We start from the raw sequence: 18028 nt of genomic DNA on the forward strand, positions 1-18028 counted from the left end.
ATGCCATACAGCATCCTAGTGGACACCTAGCCTCCCTTTCATGGCCGGGATCAAAGAGGACATGTGTCACGAAACAAAACGGTGAATCAGTTGGGGGATTTTTTTGCCTCCAGATGCCTCCCCCATCTCACACGTGAAGCGAGTTTTTTGGGTTTCAGACTCGCAGCTCCCTCCAGCCCTGTGACATTTGTGCACATAATAAAAACCACTCTTGAGTCAGACAGGGTCTGCGGTGTGGTGTTACACAAGGGGTGTGTATAAGAGAGTCCTGGTAGTGTCTGAGGGCTGGCAGTGTCTGAAGAGGGTGTGGGGTGCTGGCCAGCTGCCTGCCTACCCCATGCTTGTCTCAGTGCAGTTGCCCCCCTCAGTTTCTTGAGCACCAAATTTACTCGCATGCACTCTGACAATCCTCCCACCAGTCAGTTTGTGGTTTGCTTTCTTGATGCATGGCTGCTTCAAGAAAGCTTTGAGTATTGACTCGCCCTACCCTGAGAGTCTTTGCTTCCTCTTGAATGAGCCAGCTTGGTCACAGGTGACCTGTTGCTCATCAGTGGTCCAGACCAGGGCAGGGATCTCCCTCTGGATGTGGAAAAGTCCCCGTGGGGCTGGTTGTAGACTGTGGGCACCGGAGCGCACTTTGGCAGACTGTCTGGGTACTGTGTAGATGCTGTGGTGGCAGCTTGACTCCTAAATGAGCCTACCCCATTGCCAATCTCATGGTCATGATGGAGGTGCTGCTCCCATCCCACCTCTTGGTTACCTGTTTTCCCTACCAAGCTGCAAACGTAGTTGCAACCTAAGGCCTCGGTCTTAGTAGAAAAGAGTGGGTCTCGGTATAGGGGTCTGCCTACATACTTGACCAAATGCAGCACTAACCCTAAGAGAGGAAGATGGTGGGGGAGATTGGAGGGGGGTGAGTAATAGAGACAGAGTACGGCATTCTGGGTAAAGGCGGTTTTTCCCTTCCTCAAGCTGAGCTGTAACTGTCTGGTGCTTTCCGCTGCCTAGTCTGTTGCGGTCGCTAGAGGAAACCTGTCCTATTTTGAACATGCTTCCTCTGTCTCTGTTGGTGTTTAAAATACCACATTTCCCCTTCTCAATGCACTTCTCCAAGGCCTGAGCTCTCTGGTTCCTACTTTTTAACATGCCTTTGGGCATACCATAAGTCCCTGCATATGTGTACTGGGAAGGGGGCTGTGCTCTGGTGTGAGGTTACTGTTATTATCGCTTGCTTTAGACTTTTGGAGTGGGCTTGCAAAGCCACCCACACATAACTAACACCTTGACCACACTCAGGGTTAGGAAGTGGAGCCATAAGATGGTTGCTTGAACCTCCTCAAATGTATCCTATCCTCGGTGTATATATACAGGAACCGCATCACAGGAGAACTGCGCTTCTGGCGTGGTTCGGTACCTGCCAAGGTGCAGTGGCTTTAAGCTCAGTTTATGGAAATGGGAGTCTCCTCCCTTGCTTGCTCCAAGGGCTTTATGGCTAAGGGCAAGCAAAACTTGGGGGCATTTGAACTCCTAGCCTCTGGGCTTGGGCCTGCACGTAGGATGCCTGCCAAAGGTTTTGGAAACATCTGAAGCCCCAGGTGCGGGTGGAGGATGTTTGCCAGTAGCAGGGCCACTCTTGAATATGGATGTAGTTTTGGCTAATTTGGTCTCAGATACAAATTTAATTAAAAAAAAATACAGGAAATATTTGTCCAGACCTATTAGTTGTGCTACAAAAGTTGAACCTCTGCTGTTTGTACTGAGATCTGTGCTTAGTTGTTGACTCTCAAATCAAGCTGGCTGGAAAAATGGGAGGGTATTTTAAAAAAATTGTAAAAAGAGCCCTGATGTTCTCTTGAGGTCCCTTCCAACCCCTAACATCCATGAATCTATTTCTTGATAAATGGCTGAAAACCTTCAGGTTTTTGCCCCTTGTTATTCCCTTTTTCTCTTTCTCTGTTTTGCCAGTAAGACGGGTTGAGAAAAGAAAATTGAAATTTTTTCCCCCAATTTTTATTGAAGTAAACGGAAAAGTTTCACCCCCCCAATATTTTGGGTTGTTTCTTTTTTTGTGGGGGGAGGGAGGTGGAAGTTATTTTTCTACCAAGAAGAATTTTTTTTGTGCTAAGAAGAGAAAATTATCAACATGTAAATATGATTGTAAAGGACAGGTAATTGTCCTGTTGAGGGACATAGGCCCTGTTGTACAGTGGTTTATGTGACTGTGGAGAATTTTAGCCTGTCTATAGCACTCTGCAGCATTCAGTAGTTAATCCCCACTGCACCCATCCTAGTGCAGTAGGTAAGTACCATTAGCCCCAGGGGGAAACAATGGCGGAAGGTTAAATGGCACAGCTAATGGCATTGAGGAAATAAGTACTGGCACCAGGACTGACTTGCAGGGATCATGTGCACTTTGTTTGGAGCTCAGTTAATTGAACCAAGCTGCTTGTCATGCAAACTGAGATACCCCAGCTTGCCACGGGAGGTTATGTACAGCAGAGCCTTCTCCTAGGCAGGCAGCAGGCTGGGAGGGAGCTGTCTGTGTTGCCAAGGCCAATTTAGGTGGCAGTGCCTCCAAGTAGAAGTCTGGTAGTCTCACACCTGGTTTCATGGACCCCCAGGGGCCAACCCTGCATCACAGTAGGGGGAGGCCTGGTAATCTGTTATTGTTGTGATTTAGCTTTTGTAATCCAGTACTGCTTAGAGACCCCAGCTGAGGTCTGGACACTGTCACGGGCTCGGTGCAGACACGTTGCGAAAGATTATCATAAAGAGCTTCCTGCCTAAATAGACAGAACAGAAAAAAGGTGGGAAGGGAAATGGAAGCACAGGGGAGGTTGAAGTGACTTGACCAAGGTCACTTACTGGGTCAGTGGCAGAGTCCAGGGCTGTTGCATTCCAGTTCTCTGTAGGATCATGCTGCCTCTCTTGGGGAATTACCTCTGACAAACTTTCAGCTACAGCTGGCTGGGAACTTTTGGGGGGAAAAAAAAGTCTTTTCTTTAGAAAATGCTGATTTGCTGAAACTGGCACTTTTTCTCATGAGAAGGTCGGTTTGGATGAATGTTTTGACTTGAAAGTATCTTGGAAAAACTTTTTTTTTTTTTTTTTTTGAAATTGTCAGGCTGCTTTGTGCAACATTTTCAAAGCAAAACTGTCTGGTTTGAAGTAAGATTGAATTGAGAAATCTCAGTGAATTGTAGTGAAAAAGAAACATGATTGGATTGAAACATTTAATTTGACCTAAACGAACATTATTTTTCCCAGGCTTTCAGCTTGTGAAAATATGAGAGGTCCAAAATCTCAGCTGTCTTCTTCACAGGTCAGAGAAACTGTTTCCTTCTCCAGGTTTGCTTTCAGCCCCTGCAATGGGTTTACACTTTCAGGGTGGTGTTTCTCCTAGACTGTAAACAAGGGTGAAATGCAATCCTTTAGAGATGGAAGCTAAGTTTGGCCCTGATCTTTTCAGCTTATGCCCTGTTCCTTCAGTGGTGCCTGTCAGGACATTCCTCTAATAGGGGCTGTGCAGGCCAGAAGCTCTTGCTCTGATGCATTACTGCAGCATATATACTCCAGTGGTAGCTGGCTGGTCATACAAGGCTGTTGGAAATAAAGAGGGCTCTAGAGTTTCCTTAGTATCTGTGCCCCAAGTCTCTCTTCCTACACACCCTACCATTTCCTTTTCAGATCCTAAGGACACACTCCAGACCCCATCATCCATGTCCCTGACCTGACATCACGTTAACTGAAGTAATAAAACAATTTCTACAAGCTCCAGGTATTGGACAGTGGATGTGAGAACAAGACTTTATGACAAATCCTCCCCCCAGAGCCTGTAACTGCCTGTTGCAGGAGGGGAAGGGGGAGTAGTGGCTGAATTCCAGCTCCACTACTTCTGTACTTGTGGTTTGCCGAAATGGGCCCTAAAACCCTTGAGAAGTCAATAGGTGTTGGGATGGTGCAGCAGTGGGCATAGGGGAGAACCTAGTAGGCTAAGGAATCAAAGGAGGGGAGGGGGCTACTCCTGCCCACTCCTCTGCCTCAGCCGGTAGATGGGACACCACGTTTGTCTCAGGTGAAATGGTCTGTGTTGTTCTCTGCAGGGACAGTGGCCATGGGAGATGCTGCAGTTTGAGGCCCTGTTTATACAGGGCACCATTGCCACCCAGCAGATCTAGGCACCATTAGTATGGGTGACAGAAGCTGTCTCATTGAGAGACGAACCTCCACGCTGCAACCGGTGACTCACGCAGCTTTCTAGCAGGGTCCTTTCCCTCTTCCTCCTGCCTGGGCTCTGGGTGGGGACAGAGGGAAGTTGCTCTGATGAAGAGGATAGTTTTTACTCCAGTGGCTCCATGCTCCCAAGTGTTGGGGACAGAGAAGAAAAGAAACTGTCAGCTGGCAAGCTGGCTGTGCTGAGCAGCCATCTTCAGCACAGAAGTGGAAAGGAAAGTTAGGGGAGAGCATATAACAGTTTTCTTGCTAATTAGGGGCCTGTATGAATAGGAGGGGGGGCATAATGTGTTTCTACAAGGGTGTGCAGAATGGGATATTTTTGTGCAGAGAGTTTAAGAGTTGGGAGGGAGATGGATGTGTGGACTATCTACTACTGCCCTAGCAATAATACATCCTGGCCAGTGTTGAATATGCGCCTCAGGGCTGTTTTTCTCATGGCCTCTTTTGGGGGAAGGATCCCCCTTTCCTGTCCTGGCATCTCTTCACTCCTCCAGTGTTCCCAGTCCCCTGCTTTCTCTCTTCGCTTCTGATCACGTCTTCTTGTTTCAGAGCCTGGTGCTCTCTTGGGTACAGGCTTGGGTGAGAAATGTTTCCTGTCCTGCTTAAACGTGCCAACTATCTCAGCTTTCCCCCCCTCAACATTTGAGAAGCTGGAATCTTAAATTTCACAAAAATGAAAATCTGGAAGACAAAACACGGTTTGCGTCAGTAAAAATATGGTGTTTCTGTCAGAACTATTAAAAGCGATCTTTTTCCTATGTCTAACTGAGGAGCTGTTTCATGCTGACAATCCGAAGCATTTTAGCTTTGAAACATGCAGAAATTTAGTTTTTGACAAAGTGCTTGCAAGTTGCGGTCCTGCCCCTGGGAGGAGTTGGTTTTGACAAAGTGGGGAGTTTTTTTTAGTGAAGAAAAGGTTCAGTTGAAACCTCCAGAGCAGGTCTGCTCAAGCTGCTTCTTGCTACCTGCCCTTCACAGAACCCATCAGAATCAGGTGGTCTCTAGAAACCCCTTACCCCAGAGCTGCCCTTGCTAATGACTGCAATCCTGGTTTTTCCTGTTGGTGGATATGGCCCTTTCATTTTCCTTTTCCTCCCTGAGGGGGATGAGGTGGGTGTGGGGAGGGCCTTGACAGCTTTCTAGATCGAGCATGGGATGTGCTGGGGTCTTTCCCTTCTCCTCCCCCTAAGACTTAACCGGGTGCTGTGTTTAACCAGCCTGTGGGCAGCTGGTGGGGAGATTGTTTAAGACTTGTGTCTCTTTTTCAGCCCCTTTGATTCCCTGAAAGCGCATTTTCTGCTTGAGGGAAGTTTTTCTCAGCTGGCTGCAATCCCTGCTCTGCTTGTGGGCCGGGGGGAGATGTCACACAATGGCAGCACAGGGAGTTAGGTGGGGGCCAGGGCGGAGGAAGGGGCTGGGAGGCAGCAGGGGTCTATAGAAGCTTAACACACAAACAGATGTTCCTCCCTTAACTCAAGTTTTGTTTGACCACAAAGCTTCTGTTTTCTCTTACAAACGCTGAAGCTAAGCTGGCTGGGGACTCTGGAGCTGTGCAAATTCTCCTTTCACCAGGTGGCGGGACTGGGGTGGGGGTATGGGGAAGCTCAGATAAAACTGCACATTTCTGAGGTACAGAGGCGCGAGTGAGGCCCTTGGCTGCAGTGAGCAAATGTTCGGTAACTCCCAGAAGCAAAAGAGGGTCCTGGAGGTTGCCTCACTTAAGAGCACTTGTACAGACTTGCACCACCTGAGAGTCTGAGCCTAGGACTCCAGAGTCCCTCATTGATCTGGGAGTCTCCCTTGGCTGAATGAAGAGCTGGTTGTGGGGTGAGCTAGCTGACAGAGGAGCGTGGAGGGGAACAGTCTTCCCTCAGTCCTCTGACAGAAAGGAGACTGCTCTCCTGACTGAGGCTGGTCACTCCCTCTGCCCAGACTGGGCATTCAAAGGGGTGGATGGAGTGGGCACCCTCTCAGGGGCATGGAGGAGGAGTGAGCTGTGGGCTTGTAATGAGCAGAGCTCTAGGCTCAGGGAGAGGATTAATTATCTGCAAACCAGCTCTGAAAGAGAAAGAGGAGTTGGGAGCACGAGGGGGAGAAAGACTGATCAATGCAGGGCAACAGCTTCCCATGCACGGGGGTCCCAGGTGCTTCACGGAGCCCAGGAGGAGGAAGCAGCAGAATTTTAAAGCACAAGCGAGGCTCATTAACAAATGCTTGACTCCCCTTCCACTGTGTGTGTGTGTGTGTGTGTGTGTGTGTGAGTGAGACGAAGCCACATGGCTAGCTTGGCTTTCAGCAATGGATTAGGAGGCCAGGAATAGACTGAGCTCCAGGCCTTGGAGTAAATTCTCCTCCACTCTCTCTTATTTCCTTAGACATATGTCTTTACTGATGAAGAGGATGAAGCCCTGCAGAAGAGAATGGGTAATCAACCTTTTCCACATCCTGGACCCCACTACCTCTGACTGGCTCTGGATCAGGCTCTGAGTTGTGGGCTCTTCCCCTCCCACTCTATATGACAGGGTGTTTCTCTGGATCTTGGGGTGGGGAGAGTGGGAATGGGGTTTCCCATTTGAAAGGTGGGAGAGAGTCTTCCCTAAACACCTGCAAGGAGAATCTGAGGGTCCAGGTGGTTGTAAGGAACAGTCATATAGTGACAGAGGGGCTGGGTCCCTATTTCTTCCATCCTTGCCACTGGTGGAAAGCTTGACCTTGTAGCTAAAGCACTGGATGGGCATTCAGAAAACTGGGTTCAATTCCAGGCTCTGCCACAGACATCCAGTGTGACCTTTGGCAAGTTACTTAACTGTTCTATGCCTCAGCTCCCTGTGGGGAGGGGATAGCATTTCCTTGTACTGTAGGGACATTGAGCTAAAGTCATTAGTGTTTGTGAGGGATGAGGTCTTACACTGATGGGGATAAGCCCAGGCCTAGGTAGACTGTTGCTGCCAAGCAAATGAATAGTAACCATCAGTGTCCCCTTCCTCCTGGTGATCTGCTTATGGGAAGAAATCCTAGACTCAAAGGAAAAAAACATGGCAAATAGTTTCCCTTTCCAGATTCTCAGGATAGTAGTGGAGTGGGTGGGTGTCCTGTTTGGCAAGCAGCGTGTGGGTCACGAAGCAAAGAACTGAGTTAATAGGAAGGCAGAGCACAGAGCCCCAGAGACTGAGAGTGCATAAGTGGGTGGGAGCAGGGTTGCTGTCCTTACCAGGGGGAGCAGTGTATAAATGCAAGAAGGGCAGCACTGAATTAATTCAGAGGCCAGTTTCTGTGCTGGCTCCTCTGAGGGGTTTCTTTTACAGAAGGGCCCAGGCAGGGGGTGATCTGGGTGGGACAGGCATGCATTATCTCAAGCTTTGTCTCCTTTCCCCTCGCCAGGTGACCATGTAGTATTCACCAACTGCTCTGCAGAGCATAGCCACCCAGCACTATCCTGCAAGATGGCTGCAGAGTTTGATGCATTCTTGGCCAGTGGCCTGAGGTGAGTTCAGGAGGGCTGCTTGTCCAGTGCTCAGAGTGGGAGGCTCTGTGGGGGGTTCTTTGGGAAAGGATGAAGTACTAATTCATGGAAGAGCTGAGCAGCCACAGCTCCTACTAAAGTTGATCCATGTGCGGGAGCTCCCCACCTCTGTGTAGAAGGCCCTTGAGATTCAGACTCCAACATCATCCTGACTTAACCTCTTGTCTCCCTTCCTTTTCATGGTCAGCTGGTTTTGCCACCTGGATGATGATAATTACCTCAACCCACATGCCCTGTTGACGCTCCTATCCTCTTACTCTCCAGCATGGGATGTTTACATTGGGAAGCCCAGCCTGAACCGGCCCATCCAGGCTTCTGAAACGCTACCCAACAACCAGACGGTAAATCCCACGCTGCAGCCTTGTAGCTCAGGAGGAAGTGGGTTGTAGCCTGGGTCTGTGTATTTAATGGCCACTGTTTTGATACAGACTCACAGGTAGCGGGGTGGTGGCCCCATTTGAAACCTTGCTTGCCTTTCTCTGCAGAAATCCATATGTTTCTGGTTTGCTACGGGAGGGGCTGGATTCTGCATCAGCCACAAGCTGGCAACCAAGATGGCACCTTGGGCCAGGTGAGGGGTGGAGCTGTGTTGATGTGAGTTCCCAGGTGGAACATGGGCATGGATATGACTTACCTGAGGGCAGGGAGCTCAGTTTTGCAGCTGAGGCCTAGCCACTCCCCACATGTCAGTCCTGGAAGTGACCCCATCACTGTGCTCAGGAGCTGGTTTTTTTGATGGGCAGCAGCTTCCAGGGTTGTCTGGGTGGAATGGGGGCTGGTTGCCAGAGCTTAATTCCTCAGTGGTGAGGCTGGGTTCTGTGCTGCTGCGATGTAGACATATCCTAAGCGTACATGTGGTGGTGTGTACACATGAGTCGTGACACAGTACACGTGTGCCTACCCCATTACAAGGGACAGGGGCAGATACATAAGTGCACTTACTGCTATGTATTGTATCAGTACTTAGAAGCCCCAGGTGGGTCCCTGGGCCCTGTTGTACTCAATACTGTGCACATGCAGAGTTGGGCTGGTGCTGTAGATGGGCAGAGCTGGGCAGTCACCGACCTCCTTGCAGCCAGGGCTGACTGACTCCCTGAGTTACTCCACTGGGGATTCTAGCCTGGGATGTCCTGCCCTCTTGCCCAGCTCCATGGTGGGGGTCCCCCTTGGATGTCTCACTGATCTCTGCAACTGGTTCCCTTCCAGTGGGCATAACTTCATGAGCACCTCAGAGCTCATCCGCCTGCCTGATGACTGCACTGTGGGCTACATTGTGGAGTGCAAGTTGGGTGGGCATCTGCTCCCCAATGCACTCTTTCACTCCCACCTGGAGAACCTGCAACTGATCTCCAGGCCCCAGCTCCGGGAGCAGGTGAATGGGCACCCAGGGGGGGCGTGAGATGTAGCACAGTAAAGGAGAAGTGGAGGAGGCAAGCAGGGGGTTGGGGGAAGGGAAGCCAGCTGGTTTTGATTCGCATCACCCTGGTGGTAACTGTGACATTGATTGAATCAATTGCACATTATTTTGATGAGGTTTTTCTGACAAATTCTTCCCCAGATGCCTCCCTGCCGTAATGGGTGGAGGATGAAAAGGCAATTAACTAACCAATAAAACTGCTGCCAGTCAAAGCTCATGGTGGCGGTGCTCTCTCTTCAAGCAGCAGCACAGCCAAAAGAAAGGCCTTTTGTCCACCAGTGGGGCTATGCCCATGTCACACAGCCCTGACTCGGGGGAGGGATGGGAAGGCAGGATAGGGAAGGCAGGGGAGGAAATGGAGGGTAGGAGCAGTCCAGAGCCAGCAGGCTGCCTTGGGCATTAGATATGGAAGGAATATGGGAGGGATGTGGCGGGGGACATGGGCCAGAACTGATGGGAGTGTCTGCTGCCCACTGAAAGCTGTGTCACCAGTGCTGCCTACTTGCTCCCTAACCCTTTCCTTCCCTTCCCTTTCCCCTGCTCTGTCTCTGCAGGTCACCCTCAGCTACGGTGTCTTTGAGAACAAGCTCAATGTTATTGAGCTGAGTGGCCCCTTCTCCCAGGAGGAAGACCCCTCCAGGTGCGTTCCTGTGTGTTTGCCTCTCTGTGCACACTCCCGCCTCTGTGAAAACTGGCCAGGAAAAGTGCAGGGCAGGATCAAGAGGCATCAGCAGAGCCAAGCAATATTTTGGGCGCGAATAGTTTGTTTGCTCTCAACATGTAGTTTGGGGTTGCCTGAAAGCATTTGCTGAACTCTGCACAAATTTGCAAATCTCTTTGGCTGGGAAAAGGTGGTTAAAGGTCCCAATGTTTTGTGTGGACATTTTCAGAACAGAAATCTTTCCATTTCCCATTTCAAAATGATGCTTTGAGACCACACTGACCTCAGTTTAGCCTCCCCTCACCCCCATCCAAAAAGCAGAAGCATTTCATTCCACCCAAAGTAAACCTCTATCCCCTTTTATTTTTTATTTCACTGAGAAAACTGGAAAATGTTCGTTTTGGGTTGATCCAAAACCAACATTTGCTGTCTCCCCCCTCCCCCCTTCACTTAGTGAAACAAAACAACCTGCAGCTCTTTGCGCTGCTTTGGTAGGGAGATCATAGCTTGGAGAGCAGGGGATGGGACAGGGCAGGAGTAAGGAGGTGGAGGTAAAGTAGTACCCCTTGTGCTGCTTGTGGCTTTAGCATAAATGCTGGCTGGAGCTGGTCTGATGCTGCATTGTTTGGGTGTAGACCAAAGAGTTTTGGGTGAGACTTATCTCTGATCATCTTTACACCCTTCCGCACTGTTTAGGAAGTTGGAGATGGATGCCTTGCCCACTAACTGCAGTGCAGTGAGAGCATCTGGTGTGGGATGGGGCACTGGGGAGATGTGCTCCTCCCACACAGCCCTGCTTTATTCTGCAGCGAGAGCCGTCTCTTTACATTCCTCCTGTGTCTCCTGCAGGTTCCGATCTCTTCACTGCCTTCTCTTCCCTGACACTTCTTGGTGCCCGCAGCCTATTTTCCGGTGATGGCTGACCTCCTGGACTCAAAGAGTCACGATGAGGCTGGCGACCCTCCGTTTGCTCTGTGTGGTAGGGGGCTATTGGTGAATCCTGGCTTTCCCCTCTCCCCTCTTCAGTGCCTGCCCTGAGGCCACATGCTGCAGCCAGCCATAGCCTTGTGGGAGTCTGCTCCATAATTGTGGGACAGGGCAAGAGAGGGGAACCCACACCAAGGCTCTTGTATGCAAAAAAGGATGGCATGGATGTGATACTCAGCTGCATCCCAATTTCCCCTGGTCTCCAGATCAATTGTGAAGCTGAGGGATGGGAGCTGGGGGAAGGTGGGGGCCACAGCAGGGTTCTGGCCCCAGCTGCTGGGTATGTATAGGTGAGGACAGGGTGCCCCCTGCTGCCTGGATGGAGCATATATGTGTGTATCCATCCTCTTGAAGCAAAGATCCTGTGATACCAGAATTGGTGTGCTAACAGAGCATAACTTGCCCCACCTCCAGCCCCTACTGTGTAGATTTCCTTCATGTACAGTACCAGATCTTCTTGTTGTAGCAAACTGGGAAAGCAGCTTTCCTGTCTCTCTACTGAGCCTACTGGTCAGGATTCCCACAGCCCAGCCCCCCTTGTTGAGCCTGTGGTTAGATAGTTTGGCTAACTCTCAAGCCTGAAATAAAATGAGCTTGTGGTCAAGTCTATGTATTCAATCATCCCCAGAGAAGCTTAGGGTCCGCCCCAGAATCTGCTCTGTGACTGGGACAGAGGGAAAGGCAGGCACAACGCATCTGCTCAGGAGCCTGACGGAGATGGGGAGTGACATTGTCTTTGGTGGGGGGAGGGTGCAGTGCCTGCATTACTCTAAGGAGCTCTCCCTGTCTCTCCTGGTGTTATTCCTCTCCCTCTTCTCTTCTTAATCTGAGGTCAGGATAATCCTTTCCTTTAATTATCTGTCCTTTGAGATTTAAACTCCAACCTCAACCTGGGGGAGGGTGTGAGAGAAGAGACATAAAGAAGGATTTGGAGTGGAATGAAGGGGCAGGGAGCAGGAGGCAGAGAAGGAGCACTTGGGATGTGGCTTTATCATCTTCTTGACCTCCACCCCAGAACCCATTGATTTACTATGGAGTGAAAAGAGTAAGGCAACTAACTTTTTGCCTTTGTACTTTTTCCCTTCTTCCTCTGTTCTGCTCTCCCACTCAGTGCTGTAGGGAGGAGAGAGAAGAACCAGACCAGTGATTCTCAATCAGCGTGTTGCAGCACCCTCAAGTGCTTTGAGATCCTCTTAAGGGTGCTGCAGGGAGCCATGTAATGCTAGCACGTTTAGGTATGCAAACATGATTCACATGATAAGCCCAAAGGCTACCTATACATGTGTTTGGAGGTGGTGGGGGGCGCACTTTAATTAGAGCAGTTTCTGGAGAGCCACTCTAATTAAAATGGCTCACCATCACATGTATAAAGCCCCTCTGTGTTTCAAAATGGCTGTGAGATGCTTTAACCAAAGCTCATTGGACAAGCTTTAGTTAAAGCACTGCATGGCCAGTTTGAAACACGGAGGGGCTTAATATATGTGACGCTGAGGCAATGCTAGAGCATTCTAATTAGAACGTGGAGCTGACGTGATTAATCAGTGCTGCAGGGAAGAGAGAGAAGGACTATACCAGTGATTTTCAATCAGCGTGTTGCAACACCCTGGGGTGCCTTGAGATCCTCTTACGGGTGCTGTAGGGAGCCATGTAATGTTAACACCATTAAGTTTGCAAACATGATTCACAAGATAATCGAGTTTTAATTGAGATACTTCTTAATGCACTGGTTGAGACTCACTGCTCTCTCCTCCCTACAGCACTGAGTGGGAGGGCAGAACAGAGAAAAAAGAAGGGAAAAATTAATCAAGTAATCATATTAATCAAGTAGACTCGATTAATCAAGTCTGCTGATTCATGTTCTAATTAGAATAGGGATGAGCACATCTATAGGCAGCCAAAGATTTCAAATAGGAATTCATAGTTTTAAAAACATTGTGACCCATTGTGGTTTTCCCAAGTTCCTTGCAACAGAAGATTTGATCTATTATTTTTCTGTAACCAAAAAAAAAAGAGCAGAAACTAAGAGCTGGTATTTTCTGTGGGATGTCGTTAGTCTAAAAAGGTTGAGAACTACTGGACTAGACACATGAGGGCACTGACTGACCAAAATGTTTCCCAGCTCTTTGTCCAGGATGCCCAAAATGTCACTGGTCGGGAAATGAGGAGCAGTTATATTTTGTCCTTGTACTTGGTAAATAACTTGAGGGCAAAGAAGCCACTTTCAGTGGGAATGTGCTTTTCAGAAGTCAGAGGGGCACAAGAGAGATCTGTGAGGATTGCATGTGAAAAAGCAAATGCAGTTTCTCCAGAGACCTCCAAATCGGCAGAGGAATCTTTAAAACTAGAGCACACAGCTGTGCCTGCTGCTGACAGCATGGAAGTGACCCATGGAAGGCACAGCTACCTCTTTGCTGTTTCAAAAACCGGGCCGCCCATCACCATGCAAACAAGGTCCTGTTCTCTTGGAGGATGCTGCACACCTGCAAATTGCTCTCGGGCAGGCTGCCCCAAGGGTTAAAAAACCCACCTTTCAAAGGAGCTTTCCACCTTGGTAAAGAGGGTTCAAGAACTGACAGAGTACTTTGATTTTTGTAGAGCAAGAATACAGTGGCCTGTTGTGTCACTTTTCCAATCGAGCTGATTCTTCCAGCCATTATCCACCTTCTGAAGAAGCAGAGAGCTCTCAAGCCCTGCTGTCTGTCACATACAACACAGTCTTTGATCTGGAAACTCCTCTCTGACCAGGAACAAGGACTTGCTGATAAACATTATACGTTCATTGAGAGAGAGGCAATTGTTATCTCGCACAGCTACACAAGCCTAGTAACCGTGGGATTCAAAACACTTGAAAGTGAAGCAACCCGCACTTCTGGAATAAGTGTGTGACAGCACGCTGAGGTTAAGAAGAAGATTGAAGTCTCCAGTCAATGCAATTGAAATGATTTGGTTTTCCAGATAACCAGGGCATGAAAAAGATTCTGACCGGAAGTGTCACAGACTCCCAGAAGTTTAGGGCTGGAAGGGACCTTGTGAGATCATCAGGTCCAGCCTCCCTGCTCTGGGCAGGAATGACTGCTGGGGTCAAATAACCCAGCAAGGTGTCTTCTGAGAGAAGAGAGGTGTTTACAATTCTTTTTTATTAACCATTCAAGATCTTGCTTTTCTTGTGTATTGAGTAATCAGATTAAAAAAGGTAATCCTATTTGTCTTTGCTCCTGCCATCCCTTTTTCAATCAAAACAGATCATAGAGTGTGGGGGGGGGAAGCAGCACAACACTTTGTTTCTTGGAAGACAAAGTGCAAAAAATGGAGGCTGGTGTAGGGTCAGATCCATGGGTAAAGTGGTACTGTTCTGTTTATACCAGCTGTGAATCCAGCCTCAACCTTTTCAAACTGGTGGACCATTTCCTAGCTGTACTTGCAAGTGCTGCTGCTGTGGAGAGTGGTTGCTCTTGTGAAAAAAATCTGTGAACTGATTAAAAGGGGGGATGTGGGGTTGAGAAACTGGGGTTGTGTTAAAATGAGAGAAGAGCCTGTTGCAACTGCTACACTACAGTAGTAGAAAGGAAAGATCTTCTCAAAAGCAGACCAAAGGATCTGGGAGTACTCCTATAAGAACAGAAAGACAGCTTAAGGGGCCATTCTCAACTTGAAATCTGATCAGTGTTAAAGACATGAGGTAAAATTAGTTTCAGGAGCTGTGTCTGCCCTTCAGGCCACTTGTCAGATGTGGTGGCTTTGCAATCTCATTTTCTTATTTTATTAAAATGGAGAGCTGCTTGGGGAAAACTGGCAGGGAGAAAACAGCCAACATGAAAGTTTACAAGGGGAATTTTTCCTCACTGCTGTCTATTGAAATAGTTCACACTGTGAAATGGTTCAACAAGCTCCATTAAAATGTTTTTTCCCCTTCCTGGTATTGTGAGAACAGCCCTTGTCACAGAAATGAAACACTGGAGGGTTCATGTGCTTATTTTGATGCAATAAATGGGCCCTGAGTCAAAGGTGTTAATGTGACCCTATCACTGTACAACATTAAACAGTTAACCATGGTTCAGTGTTTCGAGTGCAGAGACGGTGGCCTGCTTATTACCATGGCAACAAGCATCATTAAAATCTTTTAAACCTGGTATTAAAGATACAGAGAAAGAAGGAAAAACCCAGTGAAAGCATCTGGAATGTATTCAGCAAGGCTTTTACTGGGACAATATCCCTTACTCAACTTCTTAGCCACAAAGTGTTCTTGTAAGGAAAAACTCCATTTGACCATCTTTCAGATGGTATGAAAACTGATAGTAGGTGTCCTTCTTGGGGAAAGGGAGAAAGAGCAGTTAGTTGAAATCATCTAGACCTGCTGCTGATCTGCTTCCTTGAAGACAAGTGCACAAAAGGGGAGACAGGAATAGCAAAGAGAGCAAATGCTTGTGGCTCTGGTAGTGACTGTTCCTTGTAGTCTCGCTGCTGGAGAAACAGAGGTAGCATGCAGTCTTAAAGTTATCAGCCACTCAAAGCGCTGGCAAACTTCTACCAGACTGTTTAAGGCATTGCTTTTAGGTCCCTCACTGGTGCATGGCTTGTAGCAATGTTGCAAAAGATGCCATCCCTGGTTGCTCAGACAGAGGCTTGTTAAGTAGAAGCCAAAAGGAGAGAGAGAGAGGAAAGAGAAGTAGGGCGGTGAGGAAGGAAAAGAGCACCAAAGTGAGGATAACAGGAGGAACACAATCTCACTGTCCAGGTGGTGGTCAGGATTCAGTCAAAGCTATAGACATGGTGCTGTCTGCTGGTCCCCTCTCTCCAACCTGGATGCCTTTCAGGTCAGGAAATGAAGTCCCCATGACATCACAGTTGAATCTTGGCTCTCAGGAACTGGAGGGGTCACTGGCCATAATGACTAAGCTCATTCCCTTCAATTTAGTTGCATCCCAGCCCAATTGATCCTTTTCTGTCCTTTAGTTAATCACCTCAGGTGGGTGATAGGAGGAATAGGTCCTCCCTTCATTATTATGTTCACTAATTAGACCTCATTTTGAACATCCCAATTTTGGCCCTTCAGTTTCTACTTCCATTTTCTTGTTGAACACACCTGTTCTTTGGACTTTATGGGTACATCTACACAAGACGCTTTACTGTGTATTAGACTAAGCTAATGCAGAGTAAAGCATCACTGTCTAGATGTGTAGAGCAATTACTGCACATTAAATTAGTCTAGTGTGCCATTTGATAGTACCAATACAGACAGGTACTAGAAAAATGGTGCTACTGCATGTGTAGATGCTGACTGGGAACAAATTTCTCCCGATCTGCCCAAGCAGCAGAGGGCCATAACTGCTTGGGCAGACCAGTCTCTGCAGGGCAGGAGGTAGCTGTCCCAGCTCTGGGAGTGGGTCCCTCTCAACCATGCAAAGATCAGGCTGGTCCTGTGGGGGAGAAGGGATGGGATGGGATAGGGGGAGCTGTCTCAGCTGGGTGGGCAGCTCCCTCCCAGCTGCATGGATCCTAATCTCCCTATGGCTGGGGGGGAGCTGCCCACCCAGCTGGGACAGGTCCCCCTGCCCCATTGGGGCTTGGGACCAGCCCAATTTCCCCATGGCTGGGAGGAACTGCCCACTGAGCCAGGACAACTCCCTTCACCCTCTGGAATTTAATTGCATGTGTAGCTGTGCCCTCTGTGGATCAGAAACAGGCTTTGATGTTTGGCCTAACCCAGTCTGCTTGTCTATCATCTGCTGACTTTCATAGGAAGTTTTATGCAACAGCTGATTTGGACCTTTGTTCTCTTGGCCAGCTCAGAGTACAGGGCTGTGCACAGCAGTCCCTTAACCTGCAACTGCCTGAACAGATTTTGCTTGACTTATGCCCTTGATGTTAGTGGCGCCCTGTGTGGCAGCACTTGCCTGATCAAAACTCAACTGCCAGCTCACAAAAGGTGAAATCTGAGCTCTAGTGACATTGACAGTTTTGCTGTTGATTTCAGGTTTTCATTCACAGAGGGGAAACATTCGGGACAGACTATACATAGAGCTCCATCAAATGCACAGGGAAACAAAGAGGAAGAACTTGAGACATCTTATTACAACCATAAATTAAAGAAACTGCTGAGACTGTGCTGCTGTCTAGGCTGCTATCGCCCCTTTAAGGCTGTTCCTTGACAACTTCAATGTTTTGCGTAGTGCAATTAGCTTGAGCTGGAATTCTAGGAAAGCTAGAAACTAATTTCTTCCACTGTTTGAAATTTGTGTTATTAATTATGGGCCTCAAGATAGGGCCGTTTGTCTACTGTTGATGTTTAAATTGCCTTCCAGGATTTCACGAGCCCGACAGTTATTCAAACATTTTGGCTGATTGCACCTCAGTGGAGCACACATCATTTTTGGTTGGTGAAACTACAGCTTGCTATTAATGAACTTTGAGAACAAATGAAGTGGAATGTTTTGTACGTGAATTCTTCTAATCTGTTCCTGGAAGAAGAGAACATCCGAGAGCAGCTGGAGGAATACTAGTGAGGTGGATCAGAGGCCAGTGGGTTAGAGACACCAGTGCTGTGAGGCCATTTCCCTAGTATAATCACAAAGTATGCTGGGGTGGACATGAAGAGGAGCTGGTGTCTGAGGTGTGTGGGGCACAGTGGTTTTTGTAGACATGTGGTTTCATGTCATAGTGCTTAGGAGCACAAAACCTGGACCAAGACCCCAGTGTGCTAGGTATTGTACAAACACAGGACAAAATATGGGGTCTGCTCCGAAGGGGTGATAATTGGAGCCAAGAGACAATAGGTGCATGCAGAGAGACAGAGGAGCATGAGGAAATAGTGAGACAGAACTGACCTGCATCAGGGCCTGTGGTATCTGCACAGCAAATGGTCTGAGAGTGAAAGCAAAACCAAGGAGACTGGGAAGTGCTGGGAAGGAGATCAGGAGATCTGTCTCCTTCCCCTCCCTTAAAATACCAAGCTGGTTTCAGCTGTAAGGGCAACCCAGGAAGATGGGGAGGTAGAGAAACATACTGCTTGGGAAGAGGGGACAGCCAGGGGCTGGGAGCAAGTTAGGGCCAGATCCTTAGTTGGTGCAAATTAAAGTCACTGCCTCAACTTAATTCATTGCTGATTTGTGCCAGCTGCCATGCTGTTCCCTAGGGAGGAGATAGGGGCACAGGGCTGAGCATGGGATTATGGACACAGAAGCAACTCATGAAGGGCAAAGGGAGA

General features: G+C 48.4%; 1 protein-coding gene across 2 annotated transcripts in view; it reads left to right on the forward strand.

The window, feature by feature from the left end:
* Positions 1-14010, forward strand: part of MFNG (MFNG O-fucosylpeptide 3-beta-N-acetylglucosaminyltransferase) — a 17097-nt gene extending 3087 nt beyond the window's left edge. Inside the window, exons 3-10 of one of the 2 annotated variants that reach the window (XR_003094612.1) lie at positions 6612-6660; positions 7618-7720; positions 7947-8100; positions 8245-8330; positions 8966-9131; positions 9731-9816; positions 10687-10816; positions 13420-14010. Coding sequence is in view for 1 of the 2 variants with exons in the window: in XM_025206849.1 (XP_025062634.1) it covers positions 6612-6660; positions 7618-7720; positions 7947-8100; positions 8245-8330; positions 8966-9131; positions 9731-9816; positions 10687-10753 (711 nt within the window). In the remaining variant the exon portion in view is untranslated. Of the gene's footprint in view, positions 1-6611; positions 6661-7617; positions 7721-7946; positions 8101-8244; positions 8331-8965; positions 9132-9730; positions 9817-10686; positions 12194-13419 lie in introns of those variants that run through there. The other variant, XM_025206849.1, reaches the window with a different exon arrangement.
* The last annotated feature ends 4018 nt before the right edge of the window (positions 14011-18028 follow it).

The sequence above is a fragment of the Alligator sinensis genome, unplaced genomic scaffold, assembly GCF_000455745.1.
Source record: "Alligator sinensis unplaced genomic scaffold, ASM45574v1 scaffold215_3, whole genome shotgun sequence".
Taxonomy (NCBI): domain Eukaryota; kingdom Metazoa; phylum Chordata; order Crocodylia; family Alligatoridae; genus Alligator; species Alligator sinensis.